This window comes from Zootoca vivipara, chromosome 11 (genome assembly GCF_965207765.1).
Source record: "Zootoca vivipara chromosome 11, rZooViv2.hap1.1, whole genome shotgun sequence".
In the NCBI taxonomy this organism is placed as follows: Eukaryota; Metazoa; Chordata; class Lepidosauria; order Squamata; family Lacertidae; genus Zootoca; species Zootoca vivipara.
In genome coordinates this window covers 50,755,341-50,775,496 of record NC_142594.1, presented here as the reverse complement: position 1 = coordinate 50,775,496, position 20,156 = coordinate 50,755,341, and the positions used below count along the sequence as shown (strand labels likewise).

The window sequence follows — 20,156 nt, the reverse complement described above, 5'->3', positions numbered from 1 at the left end:
GGAATGCTACTTCTGCTAGGAGTGGGAAGAGGTGAGGAGTTAACACAAGGTTTTTAAACTCCACCAGCTGAGTGCTGCTCCTCTCTTGCTTCTTAGATCTCACTACGAAGTACTGCACACATTATCAAACCTCTCCCTAGGCATAAGAGCTGGAAAGGAACTTTGTGTATGTGTTTTATGCTGAGGCCTCCACTAGACTGTGGGTTTGTTTGTTTGTTTTGTAAATGTATTCTTCAACATCTGGTGCAATAAGAGTGCGCACCATCCATGTATCATTCCACTTTCTTAGCTGTTCTGCAAGACTCCCCCAAAGTCGGGAGGGACATGTTGGATTTTTTGAATAGTCAAGTTACTTTAGAGCCGGTCTAATGTAAATACTGTCTGTTTCTGTTAATTGCTCACAGGCGTGGGCTCTGCTTCTTGTACAGTATATAAGGCTCTGCCAGAAAGCCTTCTGTATCTCTTAGTTAGATCTTTTCAGTTTGATTCATCTCTAAGTAGATCACTCTCTCAGTTGTTCTCAGTTTAAGAGATTCCCAGTTGAATCTTAGTATGAGAGTTGCTTAGTTATAAAGCTAGTTTGCTGTTAATTCTCGGGTAGTTTAATGAGAGTTACAGTATGTGGGAATTTTGTGGGAGGTTTGGAATGTGAGAGAAAGCATTTATCTTTAGTTTAAAGTCTCTTTAGAGTCAGTTTGTTTTTCAGTTAAAGAAACCCAACTGTTTGTATTTTCTTCTGTATACTTTTACAAGTGTGCAGCTAGTAAGGGGTTTCACATAAGGGAGATAATACCCTATGCTCTTGGTGGTGTTTTCTTAGCCAGGTCAACTTCTGACTGCGTATACTCTGCATGAAGCGTACTTTAAAGGGCCGCTGTAAAACTGGGATATATGATTTAGGTTAAGCAGGTTTAAATATCCAGTTTTCTCCAATATTATTCTTATCATATATATATATTATATTACAATAGGACACTCTTGGATTCTAGTGCAGCAAAAACAGGAGAACCTGGAACATTTGTGGTATAAATGGATTTCAGCAGGAAAATATGGGGCATGAACTGCTTGGAAACAAAGCAGCGTGTCTGGCCCTGGAAGTTTTGGAGCTGCAAATAGCAGCGAAAATCACACTTAACCACCCTGAGCACAAATAATCATGAATCCTTTCTAATTCAGTTCTAAGATCCTCAAGATGAAAGGCACACAGCCTTGATTCTAGATGGTTAGTATTTAAATCCTGCAAAACAAAGACATTGCTCCAAAAAAAGGGGGCCTGTCCTCATTGACACCGTAAGCTGCAGAGAGAGATGACCTAAAACCCAGAAATGAAACAGCATCCTTCAGCGACACCTACTGGTGATTGCCTTTTGACAAAACTTAACCCGTAAAACACACTTTTTTGAGCCAATTCACGTACAGTATGAGGTTTTTTTGCTGCCTCTTCATTTTGGGCTGCAGTTACGACGTATTGGGAAGCAGCTAAGTGCGTTATTGTGGTTAAAATTCACCTTTTCCACACGCTATACCCCAGAGCTGGCACAACCAGAAGTGTCTTGTGTCCTTGAAGGAAGAACATAAATAGTTAAGGTAAAGGTAAAGGACCCCTGACAATTAGGTCCAGTCGCAAACGACTCTGGGGTTGCGGCGCTCATCTTGCTTTACGGGATGAGGGAGCCGGTGTTTGTCTGCAGACAGTTTTTCCGGATCATGTGACCAGCATGACTAAGCCGCTTCTGGCAAAACCAGAGCAGCGCACAGAAACTGTGAGGAGACCCAGAGCTTACAGGGTTAACAGCTCAGGGAAGTTTACTTTCCTGCTGGAGTGGTACCTATTTATCTACTTGCACTTTGATGTGCTTTCAAACTGCTAGGTTGGCAGGAGCTGGGACCGAACAATGGGAGCTCACCCCGTCGCGGGGATTCGAACCGCTGACCTTCCGATCGGCAAGCCCAGCACCACCCGTGTCCCTAAGAACATAAATAGTACCTGGATGCAAAGATACCCAGTAAAGCAAAAAAAAAAAAAGGTCTGGAACTAAATGGGGAAAAAACTTTGCCTATCTCTGCCATACAGAAAACATACCTCTTTACCCATTTATATCCTCTACATGCAGGTAAAGATTATCTTAATTTTAATTTTTTTTATGCTACAATTTTGTTCTATTTCGAGCAAGAGTAGTCAGACATACACAAGGCGCGATTCCAAGTGCAATATTAAAGGAACGGGTTATTGGCCATGGGACCAAATTTATCTCTGAACTGCTTTTGTTCCTCAAAACATGGAAACAAAAATAACTAAGGCAATGGTACCCACCAAAAACACAGGCACTAATTCAAAACGATCAACCAGTTGTTGGGTGCCCAAGGCCCAAAGTCTAAATGCGGACCTCCATGGTTTTTCTATCTGGTCCTCAAAACTGTACCCAGACCTCACTCAAGCCCAGACCAAACACTTCGCCTCCCCTGCTTCGCACCCCAAGTGGATTCAAGGTGTCCTTGAACTCCGATGATGATGCCTCTTGCTTGTCTGATGCAGAAGGAAGGTGTCTGTGCAGAAAAATAGCTTATTGTCCAATGGTAAAGTTTACCTTCAAGGCCCCACCTACTTTTGCCTCTGGCCCCGCCCACCAATGACTCTTAAATAGCATGATTCTCTTCCTCTCAGGGCTGTGGGTTCAAGCCAGTGGCATAGGAAGCCACTCCATCACCTGGAGCGGCAACCTGTGATGCTGTGCGCATGCACAGCACCGCTTCATACGACGCATGTGTCACTATGTAGCGACGCTGTGCATGCACGCTACGTGGCGATACTGCACAATGCACTATGTAGCGACACTGCGCATGCGCGCTGTGTAGCAGGTTGCCTTCCCACAATCACACACAAAGTTACATTGCCCAAATCAGGCTGTTTTATGGTAAGTCATTACTCAGACCACTTTACGTCAGATGTGAAAAGCAAGTGAACAAAGGCAGACTTTTAAGATGAGACAATTACCTCCCTGGTGAACAATACAAATATGGTGGAAATGTTAAATATAGCTCCATTGCAAATAGGAAGTCTAATAAATCAACAGGGATAGAGGAAACATGAATAATTTTAGTTTGTTTAAAAGAAAGAATGCTTAAACTTACTAAGTGGCATTTTGCAAGAGGGTGGATGTTCAGACCCATAGAAGAATGAGGACAATATCTAGGATTTAAACAATACCAAAATTTTGGTTAATGATTTGGCATTTGACATATCCATTAATGGCAAGAGATTTACAGTGAGCATACGCCAGCTTTCAGCAAGGCAGTTGTGATAGTCTTTAAGGTGCCACGAGACTGTTCCTTGTTTTTTTCTGCAACAGACTGACACCTTTTATTATGGTGTAAGCTTTCCATGTAATCATTGAATGTTACCATGAGTAGGCAAGGGTATGCGGCTCCATCCAGGCAGCACCATATTCCATTTTCGTGACATTTCCTTCCTCAAATAATTATTTTTTTCTGATCTTTCACATGGTGGAAAGCCAATTCTGGAATCTAGCAGAATCTAGTGCACATTTCTGGGTTCACTGCTTCCAGAAAGATATCCATTTGCAACCCCATTAACCCGGAAAATTGTGGGACGGAATTGCGGGCAGGAATCCAGAATGTAGCTCTTTCCTGCCTTCTTCCTGGGGGAACAGAAGAAGCATGCAAATGCTTGAAGGGCAGTGACATGCCCAACAACGTCTGATGTTGTGTCACACCACAAACGCTGCTGCAAATGAAACTCAGCGCAACGTGGTGGCACATTGATCAAAGAGCCACATTCCCAAACACAAGTAATGCAGTACAAAAGAAAGGTGAGAAATTGTGGCAGAATTGCTAGCAGTATAACCAGCAAAACAATAATCCCAATATATGTATGCACTCTGAGTGCAGTGTACACAAACGCACGCACGCACACACACACGTGTGCAAGTACTGGATACTGTAGATCAGGCATCCCCAAACTGCGGCCCTCCAGATGTTTTGGCCTACAACTCCCTTGATCCTTAGCTAACAGGACCAGTGGTCAGGGAAGATGGGAATTGTAGTCCAAACATCTGGAGGGCCGAAGAAACATCTGGAGGGCGGAAGTTTGGCGGTGTCTGCTGTAGATAAATGGTAGCTCTGAGGTCGGAGGCAAAACAAAATAAAGACCATGATCATCAGGTGATAGAATCAACACAGCTCTGTGCAGTTATTGTCACACAAATGATGGGTCCTGCTCGTAGCTGTCAAGTTTTCCCTTTTCTCGCGAGGAAGCCTATTCAGCATAAGGGAATTTCCCTTTAAAAAAGGGAAAACTTGACAGCTATGGTCCTGCTAGTAAATGTATACTGCATTTTTCCAGTCTGGAAAATACTCTGCATTCTTTATTTTCCAAATATATTTTTTTGAGAAAGGGAGAGTCCTTGCCATCTTCTTCCTATTATTCAAGCTTATTCAAGCAGCTAAGTATAGGAAGGCCCAGGTAAGCTTTTTCAAACAGGTAAATATAGGGAAGGCCCAGTTACTTAACTGGAGGGCTGAGTTACACAAAAGCTTCATACAGCTGTCAGATTGCATTAGTTTAGCTCCACAGTGCAACCAACACTGTAACATTGTCCATCGCTGTAGGATAAAAGGGACAGCTATCGCTTGATGGTAAATGCCTACATGCATGCGAAAGTATCGATATGGGACATTGTTTCCCATGTCCAAACCTGACTAAATATAAAACTTCATTGTGCAACCATAGGTTATCGAGGCCAGCTTGAATGAATCAAATCAGCGTCTGACTCTCTGGTGAGTCACCCCGTCGCTCTGCACATTTTAATTATAGGAACAATAGAATGGAAATCAAGGAAGCTCTGAACTCCCCAAAGGCTCTTTGAACTGCCATACTTTGGATAGCTGAGCCACACCTCTCTGTAGCCCCTCAAAAAGGTTTCTTTGGGGAACGTGTGTGAGTGAATTATCAGCCTTGGGGGAGGCTGTTCTCTGTGTTTCAGGGAATCATGCAGAGTTGCAGCGGGCACCTGCCCCTGCAGGATGAGTAATCTCGGCTCACATAAGTCTTTCCCTATTTAATGGTGATTTATTTCCGGCGACAGCACACAATTAAGAGAGGAAACCGTGCTGTAACTTATTTAAGCAACACAGCTGCTGCCACACTGGCCAAATTTGGCAGGTGGGTGGAGTCAAAGGTCTTCAGATGATAATGCACTAAATAAATGAGGGGTCAGAGGGGGGCCCAGAAGTGACTTTAGTCCACCTTGCTTAACATTTTTGGGTTTGGTAGGCCCAATTTCATTATTCTATATGATGCATATAATGCATATAAAATTTTTTCCCTAATTTTCAGCCACCCACCCTTAACTTGGAAAATATAAGGCATTGGAATCTTTTATTCACCTGTTACTTGGATATGTGAGATAATCCAGCAGAGCAATTCTAATCAAATTACGAGACGCAGCAGTTGTTTTTAAAATGCCCCGCTTTGGCCTCTTGAACGCGCCAGACACGCGGCTAAAACACGCCACCCCACCACCATCCCGCGTCTCTCCTGCAAAGGGAGCGCCGCGGAAAGAAGCCGGGTGCGGCTCCTCCCCTGTGGGCGGCGGGGCTTGGGCACCTCCCGCCCCCTCGCAGTGGAAGGCCGGGGCGCTACAGGAGGCTCCGGTCGATTGCCCCCATGGCCGCGCTGAGGACAGCCCTGTGCGTTTTGCGGAACGACCTGCGCTACCACGATAACGAGGTACGGGCTTGGACGGTGCGCCCTGGGCGCAGCCAAGCAGCAGATCGATCACGGGGACCTCTCCTCCAGCAAGTAATTGGGAGAGACGTGGGGAGTCTAGGAGGGGACCTCGGTCCGGGGGAAGCCGGGAAGGAATGGCCCTCGGCGGTCTTCAGCGCGCCCCGCTGGGTCGCCAGGGCCCCAGAACAGGACCTCTCCAAAAGCGTCGCCGGTCCGGCTTTTACGCTCCGGACAGCGCGGCTCCGAAGTTTATGTAACTTTGCAGCGGGCGCTCGAAGCCCCGCCTCCCCCATGTGCTGCTTTTGAAGTGCCCGTGACGTCACGATCTAAGTTATCAAACAGCGCGTGGGAGGAAACGGGGCGGGGCTTGTTAACAAGCGCTGGAACCGAGGAGGAGGAGGCATCCCTGCGCTTCCACTGAGCAAAAGCATCCTTGAAGCGGAACCAGATAGGGGTGGGTGTGTTCATCTGCTGAATTAGGGTGCCGCCTTATACGAAGGCCGGCCCTTGGTCCAGCTAGCTGGGCAGTGGGGTGTAGTGGTTATAGCATGGGTAGGCAAACTAAGGCCTGGGGGCCAGATCCGTCCCAATTCCTTCTAAATCCGGCCCGCAGACAGTCTGGGAATCAGTGTGCTTTTACATGAGTAGAATGTGTGCTTTTATTTAAAATGCAATCTGTGGGTTATTTGTGGGGCATAGGAATTTGTTCATTCCCCCCCAAAAAAATATAGTCCAGCCCCCAACAAGGTCTGGGGGACAGTGGACCGGCCCCCTGCTGAAAAGGTTTGCTGTCTCCTGGGTTAGAGTGTCACACTAGGTAGGACCTGGGAGACCAGGGTTCAAATCCCCACTTGGCCATGATGTTCACCGTGTAACCTTGGGCCAGCACCCTACCTCACAGGGTTGTTGTGATTAAATGAGGAAGGGGAGAGCTGCTGCCAGTCAGTATTGACAGTACTCAGCTAGATGGACCAATGGGCCTGAGTATTCCTGTGTTTCTGATGCTAATCCCATCTGCCCCTGCAGGTTCTCCACTGGGCACACAGCAACGCAGACTTCGTCATTCCTCTATACTGCTTTGATGCCCGGCACTACGCGGAAACCCATTGCTATCAATTCCCCAAGACTGGCCCCTATCGCCTCAAGTTTCTGCTGGAGAGTGTGGAAGATCTCAGGGAGACGCTCAAGAAAAAGGGCAGGTATGTGCAGCTTCATCAGTGCTAGTTTCGAAACCCGTTTTTTGTATACTTCGTTTGATGCATTCTGCTGTTCCAGACTCGGCTGCACTTCATCCGCTAAATGCTCTTTCTAGTACAGTGGCCAGCAGACCAGAGAGATAGGCAGCCTGGTCTGCTCCTGTGCTCGCAACAGTAATTTGATCTGCAGGAATTAACTGATGAAGCTTTTCACAGCATTGGGGGGGGGGGCATTTCTCTCCTGCCAATGTCTGCAGGTGAAGCTGCTGTGGTCTAACAACCCTTCTTCCTAGGGAACTCTGAGTATTATAGCTCTGTGAGAGGAATCAGTGTCTTCTGACAACTCTTAGCAGCCTTGGCAAACTACAGTTCCCAGGATTCCTTGGGGGAAGCCGTGGCTGTTTAAAGTGGTACGGTGCTGCTTTCAATGTCTTAAGTGCAGATGTGGCCATGTGGTTTCAGTGAGATCCATACCTGCCAAGTTCCGGCCGGAGAAATAAGGGACTGGACCGGAAGTAGCGCTGCCGCCATTTTGGAACTGGGCGGAGCATGCTCAGAAGCGAATTTTGATGCTGCTCTGCCCTGTTCCAAAATGGCCGCCGCACCAGAAGTCGCGCTGCACCCATTTTGGAACTGGGCAAAGCAGCATCAAAAGTCGCTTCTGAGCATACTCCACCCAGTTCCAAAATGGCCGCCACGCCAGTATAAACCGGGGGGGAAAAAAGCAACAATTTTTTCGGCTGGGGACAGCTGGAAAAACGGGGGTTTCCCGGGGAATACGGGAGACTTGGCAGCTATGGAGATCATGCTGCTGTTTAATCTTCTGCTGGCCCTACTTCCTCCGTAGTAATCTGGTGGTGCGAAAAGGGAAGCCGGAAGATGTCGTCTGTGATCTTATTGCCCAGCTCGGTTCCGTGGCTGCCGTGGTCTTCCACGAAGAGGTAAGGAAAGATCTCCCACTGTTTCAGAGCTTAAACCAGTGATGGGGTATCTCTGGCCCTCCAGATATCCTTGGGACTCCAACTCCCATCAGTCCTCACCCAGAATAGCCAATATAGTGGTACCTTGGTTCTCAAACTTAATCCGTTCCGGAAGTCGGTTCCAAAACCAAAGCTTTCTGAAACCAAGGCACGCTTTCCCATAGAAAGTAATGCATAATGGATTAATCTGTTCCAGACTTTTAAAAACAACCCCTAAAACATCAATTTAACATGAATTTTACTATCTAACGAGACTATTGATCTATAAAATGAAAGCAATAATCAGTGTACTGTACTATAGAATAAATAAAACAGTATTGCAGATGATAAAAAAATAAATAAAAATTTCTTACCTGCACTGATGATAGTCATTGTTTGAATAGGGGGCTTTAATCCATTTCTGCAGTCACACAATCAATCAGTAGCTGAACTGGGATCCACACAGTCACAAAAACAAATTAACTGAAAAAGCCTCAAAACTAAAAACGCAAAATAAATAGCAAAAACAAAAGCACCAAATATCACCTCGGAACACTGCAATCTGAAATGGAAGGCTTGAATTACAATGGGGGGACTCAAATTAGCAGCGTAACAGGAAACACAGGGGGAATGCAAATTAGCAGCAGAACAGGAAACGGGGATGCAAATTATTAGCGCAACAAGAAACAGGGGGACGCAAATTAACAGTGCAACAGGAAACACAGGGGGACTCAAAACGGAGCACGTTTGGCTTCCGAAAAAAAGTTCAAAACCCGGAACACCTACTTCCGGTTTTGCAGCATTTGGGTTCCAAGTTGTTTGTGAACTAAGCTGTTCGAAAACCAAGGTACCACTGTAGTGAGGGAAGATGGGAGCTGTAGTGTGACAACAACCATATGTTCCCCATCCCGAAATGTCAGAAGCGTAGCCATGTCGGCCACTTGTAGAATCCTGCTATATATACGGTAGGTGTGGCAGGTAAGTAAGTGAAGTGGTACTTCTTGGCTCAGGTAGCAGGCTTGGCTCTTGCATCACCATCCCTGTGTCATCCCTTGTGCTGGTCTCTGCCAGCCCATTAGGGCGAGAAGTGATGAACGCAGCTTGCTCCTCTCCAGTTAGCCATGAGTAGCTCCACCTTGAAGCTCTGTGTCATGGACTGGTTGGACGCAGAGGAATTTTAGGAGAAACCAGAGCCTGGGGGTTGGTGGTGGGACAATGAAGAGCGGTCAGAGGGAGAAGACAGGGAAGAGGAGGTGTCGGAAGCTGAGGAGGTAACAGGGCTTAGTGAGCAGGGAGAGTCTGTGCCAGAGAGAAGTTCAGAATCAGAGGCAGAAGCTGAAGCAGGAGAGGAGAGGTGGCCAAGAGGCAGAGATTAGCATAGCTGTCAAGTTCTCCCCCTTTTTAAGGGAAATTCTCTTATGCTGAATAGGCTTCCTCGCGAGAAAAGGGAAAACTTGACAGCTATGGAGATGAGTCAGGCAGGTAAAGAGTCACAGGTGTTTCGCCTTCCTGCTGCAACAAGTTCCCCGCCCTGCTGGTCTCCCAGCACCAGGAGAGGCATGAAGAGTGTGGAGGAGAAGTTAGCTTCACGCAGGCGTTATCTCAGATTGCTTGGGGAAACCCTGGAGAGGAGGAGACTTAGGCGGCTGTGAGGACATTCAGTCTCACCCAGGATGAATTTGATTTAAATCACGATTTAAATCACTAATCAGTAAGACTTGATTTAAATAAAATCAAAATTTACAGAAAGACTCATTCTTGCTGGAATAATCTTAATATTTACAACCAGATGGAGGTTTCCTTTTTGGAATAATAAATTTTCAGAATAATTTTTACAGTGATATCAAAAATTACTGATTTAGTTATACTGTTAGAAATACATAGACAGATAATTATGAACTTATTGTGAGGTTTAGTAAGTTAACTGTTTATATTTGGACAACTTTTCTGCTGTACTTTATTGGAAGGAGAAAAAGAATCATTTCCTTAATAATGTAAACAATTTATTTAACTAAAACAATAACATTATAGCATGTGTATCCATGTTTGTTAACTGATGTGGTTAAACAATGAAAATGAAAATAAAGCTTAGACTGAGCTTTAGCACACATGAAAAACTTAAAACAAATCCTTATTTCCTCCAACATGCACAGTGTGATTTATTGCTGGCTGGCTCTTGTAGTTGTTGCACAGATGGGAGAATGTCTCTCTTTTGCTTCCTGCTTGCTCTAGGCGACAAAGGAAGAGCTGGATGTGGAGAAGGTGCTGCTGCAGGTGTGCTCTGAGCAGGGGGTGGTGGCCCAGAAGTTCTGGGGGTCGACGCTCTATCACCGGGATGACCTGCCCTTCAAGCACATTTCCAGGTGAGCTGAGCCCCCAGCCCTGACCTTATAGTAGTGACTAGGAACCTGTTGCCCTCGATATGTTAGTGAGAGTCTGTTTTGCAGGTTGCCCGATGTGTACACCCAGTTCCGGAAAGCCGTGGAGTCCCAGGTGAAGGTCCGGCCTCTTCTGCAAATGGCAGCTCAGCTGAAGCCGTTGCCTCCAGGGGTGGAAGAAGGGACCATCCCCAAAGTCGAAGATTTTGGAATGCAAGGTAGGGATGGGACAGTAAGAGCTGTTCGGCAGTGGAATTTGCTACCAAGGAGTGTGGTGGAGTCTCCTTCTTTGGAGGTCTTTAGGCAGAGGCTTGAAAGGCATATGTCAAGAATGCTTTGATGGTGTTTCCTGCTCGGCAGGGGGTTGGACTGGATGGCCCTTGTGGTCTCTTCCAACTCTATGATTCTGTGGTTCTGCCCAGCGTTTTTCACTGTCCCGGCGTGCTCTTCCACCAGTGTTTATGGTGGAATTTGCACTTGTTGTACACCTATAGAATCACAGAATAGTAGAGCTGGATGGGACCCCAAAGGGTCCTCTAGTCTGACCACTGGCAGTGCAGGAATCACAGCTAAATTCCCCACCTCCCTCCCTCCCTCCCACCCTGGCAGTATCTCCATGATATCATTAGAATGGTTTGTCGGGGACAAGGATACGGCTGAAGAACTAAACGGGAGAACTGTAACATTTTTTTTTTTAAATCCTGCTTTGTCTGACTGGATAAGCAATTCCTGAAGGAGCGTCTCCATCCCCATCATTCAACTCAGACACCGAGGTCCAGCTATGAGGGCCTTCTGGCGGTTCCCTCACTGCGAGGGTGGTGGCTCCCGCCCTGTGGAACACCCTCCCACCATATGTCAAGGAAATAAACAACTATCTGACATTTTGAAGACATCTGAAGGCAGCCCTGTTTAGGGAAGTTTTTAATGAGTGATGCTTTAACGTATTTTTTATCTTTTTTTGGAAGCCGCCCAGAGTGCCTGGGGAAACCCAGCCAGATGGGCGGGGTATAAATAATAAATAATAATTATTATTATTATTATTATTAATTTTATTCCCTCCTCCCCCCTAATTGCAGGATTTGGAGGGTGTTTTCAGGGCAGGAATCCCACTCTTCCCCCCATACTTTTTGCTCAAGTTGATTCTTCTCTCTTCCTCGGCAGATCCATTAACCCATCCCCACACTGCCTTCCCTTGCAGCGGAGGAGAGACACAGGCCTTAATGAGGCTGCAGCATTACTTTTGGGACACGGTAATTCATAGAATTGTAGAGTTGGGAGGGGGCTTGTTTTGGTTTTGGAGGGCAGCGAGAGAGACACTGCTTTGCATTCGGGGAGGGGGAGCAGCCTGGCTTATCCCCCAATATCTCTAGCTGAAAAGTCCTTGTTAGCAAGGTTGCAGAACAGTCCTGATCTGGAACCCTGGGAAGATGCTGCCGGCCCGTGCAGACAATCCTGGACTAGATGGAACGCAGCTCTGACTCGGCGCAAGAGAGCTTTACCTGCTCATCCATCCGTCTGCTCTCTCTCCACCGCCGGGGGGTGGTGGTGTACACATGCACACATGGAACATTTAGTCGGGGATTGTGGAGCCCCATTCAGCTCAAGGGCCGCATTCCCTTCTGGGTGATCTTCTGAGAGCCAGAGGCAACAGAGGAAGACTAGCTTGAAAACCAAGCTAGTTTCTATGCACACCTCTCTGTCCTTCATGTAGGCGAGCAAGAGGCACGATTCGAATTCATAGACACATTTTGGCTGGGCCGAAACTCCTGAGGCATGAGTCGGGGCCAGTGGAGAGAGTTTTGAGGGCCAGATTGTCGCCCTCAGGGCCTCTCTAGAACGCCCCCCCCACCTGAGGTTCTTCACCTCTGGTTTAGTGAAATGCCGTGGTGTTTATTGACTGCGGGTGCCAGCTTTTAGGGACCCTGGTACTGCAATTGTTTTATTTGTTTTATTCTTCTTGTCATTTTACTGTTGCGAATTACTTTTTAAAATGAAAAATGGTGCAGAGAGTACCTGTTTAACTATCGTTGAGATCTCTTTATTGATTGAAAGTCACACATCAACAACACCCCCCCAATTAATCAGGCTGCAAATTGTGTGTGTTAAAAAATGAATTTTATTTAATAAAGGCAATATGAAAGTGCTTCCTTAGAAGAAGCACCTCCCCTCTTCTTAGACAGGCAAGAATGCCTCTCCTAAGATGGTCTGGTCTAGACAAAGCAAACAGGGAAGGCTTGCCCTGAAATTGAAGTGTCGCTAATTCACTTGCACATTTCTGCAGATTTATTTGATTAATTAGTTAGCTAACTGAAGACCTTATGGCTTGCTAAGGGTTCTTTATCTGCCGATCTCATTTACACAAACCTGCCTGCCCACCCCCATATGAATAATGGAATCCTCCAAGTTTCCCACTTCATTCTGATTGGAGGGACCCATTTCACTGCTGCTGATCCCGGGATCAACTCCTGATCCCGGCCGCTAGAGGGCTCTCTTAGATGTGGAAATCTCTGTCTCAGAGGTTATGTTCATAGGTTCGATTAGTTCTTCACTGTTCAATTTTGCATTTATAGAAAAAGTGTTTTTTTTAAAGCACTTTTATGTTTCCTTTGAAATGCCTGACTGTGTACGTCCATTTGCACAGAACCTAGTCGCTTCGTACAAAGAGACACGGAACGGATTGATAGGAGTGGATTATTCGACCAAGTTTGCACCCTGGTAAATGTCTTCATGAGCTTATGATCGCGTAATCCTGTTTCAGTGACATCCGCCTTCTCAGTGGGCACCGCTCAACGTGCATCAAAAGGTGGCTTTGGACAAAGAGCAGCCCAATTGCCTATAGATACTGCTTTTATTGTCGGCATCCAAGTCAATGTTGTATGAAAGCCCACAGGAAGCTCCGCTTTGCATAACCTCACAGCTCAGAGCCATGTGATATGCAAGTAATAGAATGCCAATCGTGGGTTTTCAGAGTTGATTTAATTAAATATGAACTGGGATTTAATCAATGTGAGTTGGGTGGTGGTAGTCGAGCATGTTGTTATGCACTTAAGATGGGCTACGCCTCAAATTAAACAGTGGATGTTCTGAGTTCAGGTCCACCACCTAAATGATGGCATTCCGCGGAGATCACGTTCCTTGATTTGTCTTCTAGGCTGGCTCTGGGCTGCATCTCGCCCCGGTATATTTACGAACAGATCCGGAAATATGAAAAAGAGAGGACAGCAAATCAGAGTACCTATTGGTAGGATATGAACGACTGCTTTGGAAACATTAACACGGGAGAGAGAAAATTATTCTCTTGTTCACATTCTGCCTGCCTCCCTCTCTTTCTTAGGCACACACATACAAAACTCTGCAGCCATTGGCTGAGTTTCTGTGATGTCACTGAATGAGTAACTGACATTCTGACAGTGCGGAATGTGGATAGCGCAGGTTCTGAGAGGGAAGTGAAAAATCAGTTTTAAAGAAACCCTCACACAATATGCCCCCCAGATGCCTTGGAGGTTTTAAAACAAAGGTTAAACAATTTAACGTTTATAATTTGTTGGAAGCTGCTCATAGAATCATAGAGTTGGAAGAGACCACAAGGGCCATCCAGTCCAACCCCCTGCCAAGGAGGAAACACCATCAAAGCATTCTTGACATATGCCTGTCAAGCCTCTGCTTAAAGACCTCCAAAGAAGGAGACTCCACCACACTCCTTGGTAGCAAATTCCACTGCCGAACAGCTCTTACTGTCAGGAAGTTCTTCTTTCTTGAAGGTGGAATCTTCTTTCTTGAAGTTTGAATCCATTGCTCCATGTCCGCTTCTCTGGAGCAGCAGAAAAGAATCTTTCTCCCTCCTCCATAGTGGCTGGGCAACACAGTCAGATGGGCAGCATATAAATAAAAAATTATTATAATTAATATAATTATAATTATTATTATAGGTTGGATGGCTGTCTGCCAGGAATTATTTAGCCGAGATTCCTGCATTGCAGGAGGTTGTATTACCTGTGTGTGTTTGTGTGTATTTTTTCTCTCCCAGGGTGCTTTTTGAACTGGTGTGGAGGGATTACTTCCGGTTTGTGGCCCTGAAATACGGCAGGAGGGTTTTCTTTGTGAGAGGTAAGCGAGTGAATTGCCCTTTCCAGTCAAGATAGCGGAAAGGAGCCAGGCTTCTTTCTTGCGTGGGTGAAAAACAGAAACCTCTGACTTGCAAGTGGCTGGCACCTGCCACATCTGTGGCCACGCCCACTTTTGCTTGTGCCACGCCCACTTCCCACAACTGGCCCCTCCCAGTCTTGTATGGGAAATCCCAGCTTCCACTTCTGGAATAGAAACCCCTTGCCATCAGACAATGCCCCCTAATGCCCAGCAAATCCTGTCTCCCCACCTAGGGCTCCAGGACAAAGATGTTCGCTGGAAGAAGGACCCCAAACTGTTTGACTCTTGGAAAGGTCAGTAAACCAATGAGGGGCGAGATGAGATCTGCCTGCTTCCACCTCTGCCATCGCCTGCTTCTCCTCTACCGTCACCTCCCCTGCTCATTCCAATGCTGATAATCACTTTCCCCTTTTAATTCCTATTTTCACTCCCCTCTCTCATCTCAACTGGCAGAGGGAGGTGCCATTTTGTGGTTTGCCTCGGGTGCCAAAATGTCTTGGGCCGGCTCTGGCCAGCCCTACCATTAGGCAGAATGAAACCAGTGGAGGTTGGTCCATTAGGTGGTAGGTTGGTCAGAGTGAGACCAGTGGAGGCTGATCCTCTGCCTGACCTCCAGCGTCTCTCCCCACACCTGCCTGCCTTCTTACATGCAGCCAATCCAGGGGGCAGCCACAGACCCTCAGCTTCCTCCTCAATCCATGTAGGGAGAAAGGAAGGGAGGAAGATGGGGGAAATCCACTTCTGGGAATGCAGAGGAAGCTTGGCGTTCATTTCCTTGTTGATTCGTTTCCATTAAAACAAGGCATAGGCAACCTCGGCCCTCCAGATGTTTTGGGACTACAACTCCCATCATCCCTGACCACTGGTCCTGCTAGCTAGGGATGATGGGAGTTGTAGGCCCAAAACATCTGGAGGACCGAGTTTGCCTATTGCCTGCATTAAAAAGCCTGTTTTCAACCCTGTTAACTCAGGACTTTTGCGTTGCAATTCCGCATGATGGAATCTGGAGCAGCCTCCCGGCATACAGTTATTTACTGCAGTTTAAAATTTAACACGATGTGGTGGTATATCGATCAAAAGGCTGCATTTCCATAGGGCAACAGGTACTGCAGTGTAAACAGAACGTTAGAAAATGGTGTTGTTACCAATAAAATTGAGGCAATAAGCCTAGTGTTTATTGCAGCCTAGTTGGCTCCGCCCACCGTTGGCCTCCTTATCTCCGGCCCTACCAGACCCAATTGGCACCAGCCACCACAGAGTGAGACAACTGCCTTGGGGAGGGCAAATGCTTCAGAGCAGGGGTGGGTGGCAACCATGCCCCCATTTCTCCTGAGCCCCTTAAGCTAGGCTACCCTCCATCTCCCAAGCTAGCCGTCCTCAGGTAGCTGTTCCATCACCACTTTTCAAGTAAGATTCAAAGTGCTTGTTCGTTCAGATTATGTAGGTGGGGAAACCAAAATGTTAAGGCCCGGACTACGGCATGAAAGCCCTCTTTCCCGCCTGTTTGCAGAAAAACGAAGCAGTATCTTAATATTTATACAAACGTGTGTGTGTGTGTGTTTGTGACTTCTTGCTCCCGCAGAAGGAAAAACGGGGGTTCCCTTTGTCGACGCCAACATGCGTGAGCTGGCTGCCACGGGCTTCATGTCGAACAGAGGGCGCCAGAACGTGGCCAGTTTCTTGACCAAGGATTTGGGTTTGGACTGGAGGATGGGAGCTGAATGGTTTGAGTCCCTGCTGGTAAGATGGGAGCAACTTTGTTTATAATATCTTATGTCCAGCTGGTTTCTGGAATTTGCCCTGGGTTTTGAGACGTATGCAGGTTTGGAATAAGTTCCCAGGAGTCGTAGAATGGTAGAGTTGGAAAGGGGACCCTGGCGGTCATCTAGTCCGGCCCCCTGCGATGCAGGAATAATGCAATGCTTGAGTCTTTGGAAGAAGTATTGTGGAGTGTGCACAACCTCACAGGCACTGTGGAGATTTGGGGGGTGTGGTGTATTTTATTATTTATCTATTAGAATATTATATTAAAGCTTAATAAAGATAATGATCTCTAAGCCAGGCTTCCTCAAACTCGGCCCTCCAGATGTTTTGAGACTACAATTCCCATCATCCCTGGCCACTGGTCCTGCTAGCTAGGGATCATGGGAGTTGTAGGCCAAAAACATCTGGAGGGCCGAGATTGAGGAAGCCTGTTCTAAGCGGTAGCCACCCCACTGGGGTAAAGCCAGGGGGGAGGATGTGTTCTTCAAAGAACTGCATAAACCATATCCTCAGCTGAGCAGCTCATGTCATGCACCACTGAGAGGTCAAGATACCTTCCCAAAATCCCTTGGAATCATCAATGCAACTTTAGCAAATTGGGAGTCATCTCAGAAAAGGAAGAGGATTGCATTGAATATCTGATCAAGCCCCTTTTAACAAGTCATTGTGATATATAGATAGATATATATATATATACAAACACATAGATCTGTTTCCTAAATTCAAGGTGGATTATGATGTCTGCAGCAACTATGGCAACTGGTTGTACAGCGCTGGAGTTGGCAACGACCCGAGGGAGAACCGGAAATTCAACATGATTAAGCAAGGCTTGGATTACGACAGCAACGTAGGTTCTTTCTGGGAAACCCGAACACTGAACACCACACATTATCCTGCTTCCTTTGTTGCATTAGGCTGACGTCCACCTTTATGGAATGCCACCAGGAGTAATAGGGGGGATTTGGTATGGTCAACCATTTTTCTTCATTAGAGTGTGTGAGAGGCATGTTCTCTTAAACGGCCCAGCAAAACTGGGGGGGGGGCAATTAGGAAGAGCAGGAAGACCCCCGTGGCAGAGCATCTTTTTGGAAGCGTGTGAACGGCCCCAAGTCCAACCTGTGACATCTCTAAGTAAGACTGACAGCGAGAAAGCCAGCATCTCAGAAAGGCGAGGTTAAAACCCTGGAAGGCTAGCTTTCCATTTGCAAGGAAGTGCTTTATTTTACTTAATGGGCAGAGTACTCAAATATGTGCTTCTACTTTCCTAGCCAGTTTGCACTCTGGCATAGAGCAATCCAGAAACATCATGCTGTGAATCCCTCCATCAGAGGCTCAGGTTGTGTGTGTGTGTTTATTATGATTATATTTCTTCAATTTGCATGCCACCCTATACCCATAGATCTCAGGCAGTTCACAACATAAAAGTACAATATAAAAAACACACAAGACAAAACATTTAATAGAAATAAGAGCAAAAACAAACCAATAACCAACCCCCTCTCCCACAACACATTTAAAAGAGCATCAGATGTCATTCAGCCAAAGGCCTGGTTGAAGAGGAATGTTTTCGCCTGGCACCTAAAGGTGAATAATGAAGGCGGGAGAGCCATCCCACAAACGGGGAGCCTCTGCAGAAAAGGCCCATTCTCATGTTGCCACCCTCAGACCTCTCATGGAGGAGACACATGAAGGAGCACGGCTGCAGGGTCTGGGGGAAATCAGTCCTTGAGGTATCACAGTCCTGAGCCGTTTAAGGTTTTATAGGTCAAAGCCAGCACTTTGAATCTGATTGAATAACCCATCTATCCTAAAGACGCTACAGTCTCCGCTGTTCCTCGTTCCCGAAGGAAATGAGAACCCTGGGTAAGCGCTTGGCACCCCGGGAATCTCACGCCTCTCAGAGATTGGGGTGGCGGCGTGCAACCACTGCCTTCTACCATCTCCCTGATGAATGGTCCGTTCAGTTCAATGCTATGTCTGGGCCTCCAGGGTTTCCCAAAGGCGGCATTCCCAGCCCTACTGAAAGACACCAGAGTATGAACCAGGGACATTCTGCCTGCCAAGCAGGTGTTCTGTTACTGAGCTGCAACCCTTCCTCCACCTTTGCCTCACCAATCGGCAAAGACCAGACTGAATTGTTTTGCCTCTGCAGGGAGACTACGTCCGACTGTGGGTTCCGGAATTGCAGGGCATAAAAGGAGGAGACGTACACACCCCTTGGGCGCTGAGCACGGCTGCCCTTTCTCAGGCTGGCGTGAGCCTCGGGGCCACCTATCCTCTGCCAGTCGTCATGGCCCGGGAGTGGAGCAGACACATCAACCAGAAACCGGTATGTGCTGCGTCACTCAATCTTACTTGCCTTGCCCTAGGCACGGCTGAAAACTGCCCTATGATCTTCAGATGAAGGGCAGTCTATAAACTTTTAAAAAGACGTTTAGTACCGTTTTGGGACCCACCCTATTCTAGTGACTGCAAATTGTTTTACCTGATTCTTAATATTTCTCACATTTGTATATCACCTTTTCCTCCAAGGAGCAGTGTACATGGTTTTGCCCTTTTATTCACAACAGCCCTGTGGGGTAGGTTAGGTGGAGAGGCAGGGAATGGCCCAAGCTCTCATCCAGTGAGCTTTGTGGCTGAGTGGGGATTCGAACCCTGGTCTCCCAGTATTCTTAACCGTTTTACGTTGCTGTAACATGCTCTGGGACTTTCTGGTGCAGGGCGGGTAAGAAACCAAATTAAATAATAATAATAATGGTAATAAATATAGCAATTCCTCACTGTTTCCCTCTTTTTTGCAGAACAGCCAAGGTCCCACTCGGAAGGGAAAGAAAGGCCCTTCATATACCCCAAAGCAGCACAAAGACAGAGGAGTGGATTTTTATTTTTCTCGGAACAAAGACTTGTCTTGAGGAGAGTGGCTGTGGATCCCTGGGAAAATGACCGGGAGGCGAAGGGTCCCGACAGACATCTACTACTGGGTATAGCTAGTATCCCTTTTTGGACCTTCAGGGGCTGGGAAAGCTGTGATGTGGTAGGCCACGTCTTTTGGGCAAAGCTATGTGTGTAACTTGAAGGCTTGCAGAGGCAAAAGCTCCTTGAACTGAAAATATGGCCTCCCCTGGAATCTTGCTATTTTGACAACCTTAATATGGCCGCCCCTTTGTAAAGCAAACCGAGTGTGTCCCTCCGACTGATTCGTGGGAGGGATTCCAATGCACTCTGGGATATTTAGGGAAATTTGCACAATTAAAGTAGATCAAAGTGCTCTGTTGTCCTTGCGCCACAAAACCGCTTTAAGAAAGAGACAGACTTTTGCAGTTAGGAAAGTGATAGGGAACTGCATTGAAAAATGTGGGGGGAAAGGATTAGCAGGAAGGTGTACTAACACCCTGCAAGCAAATCAGAACAACTGCTCAATAAAGCGTGGATATATTCTAACCCCTGCATAAGCGAATCAGTATGAAGGATGGAAGAAAAAGGTTGTTTGGAGGAGTCCAAAGTTATCACTCACATAGGAGTTACAAATCAGTTGTGCTAAATGCTGTGCTATGCAGTCTATTTTTAGCTAGGTGTCCTAGCTTTGGGAGAAAGCATGAGGTTCAGAAAATAGTTTTTTATATTAGTGTGGGCTTTGTTTTCTTACGCAAAAATGGTTTGGGCTATTAAAAAAATTATCATGACAAATAAACTTGCTTTCGGCATCAAGATTTTCCTGAGTTTCTTTCCTTTTTCTTTCACCATCCATTGATAAACATTTTGCAAACTAAGCAATGAAGTTTGCTAACAGTGCAGTCACCCCCAGAATTCAATGGGGTCGGGAAGTTTTTTCAGTAGCCATGGATCGCCCTCTCCTCTATCAAATTTAATAAATAATAACAGTGTGTTCGAGGGAAGGTTTATCTTTGTTTTGTATTTTGTGTTCTATTTTCTTGTTACAATCCTTGGGCTAAGGCAGAGCTTT

At 46.5% G+C, this 20,156-nt stretch overlaps 1 protein-coding gene and 1 long non-coding RNA gene across 2 annotated transcripts; one reads left to right on the top strand and one right to left on the bottom strand.

Moving 5' to 3' along the window:
- Window positions 1–2,417: 2,417 nt before the first annotated feature.
- On the bottom strand, window positions 2,418–5,532 carry LOC148684311 (uncharacterized). Its single transcript, XR_015946321.1, has 3 exons — window positions 5,407–5,532; window positions 3,133–3,190; window positions 2,418–2,547 (listed from the first exon to the last, which is right to left on the bottom strand). It is a non-coding gene; the product is annotated as an uncharacterized LOC148684311 (long non-coding RNA).
- Window positions 5,533–5,578: 46 nt separating this feature from the next.
- On the top strand, window positions 5,579–19,900 carry LOC118091862 (cryptochrome DASH). The gene is made up of 14 exons (XM_035129378.3): window positions 5,579–5,749; window positions 6,776–6,948; window positions 7,793–7,886; window positions 10,137–10,267; window positions 10,352–10,500; window positions 11,444–11,532; window positions 12,924–12,997; window positions 13,434–13,523; window positions 14,310–14,389; window positions 14,662–14,721; window positions 16,011–16,168; window positions 16,920–17,039; window positions 18,345–18,521; window positions 18,994–19,900. Exons 1-14 carry the CDS (start codon window positions 5,687–5,689, stop codon window positions 19,102–19,104), a joined length of 1,569 nt encoding a protein of 522 aa, XP_034985269.3. The 5' UTR covers window positions 5,579–5,686; the 3' UTR covers window positions 19,105–19,900.
- Window positions 19,901–20,156: the final 256 nt, after the last annotated feature.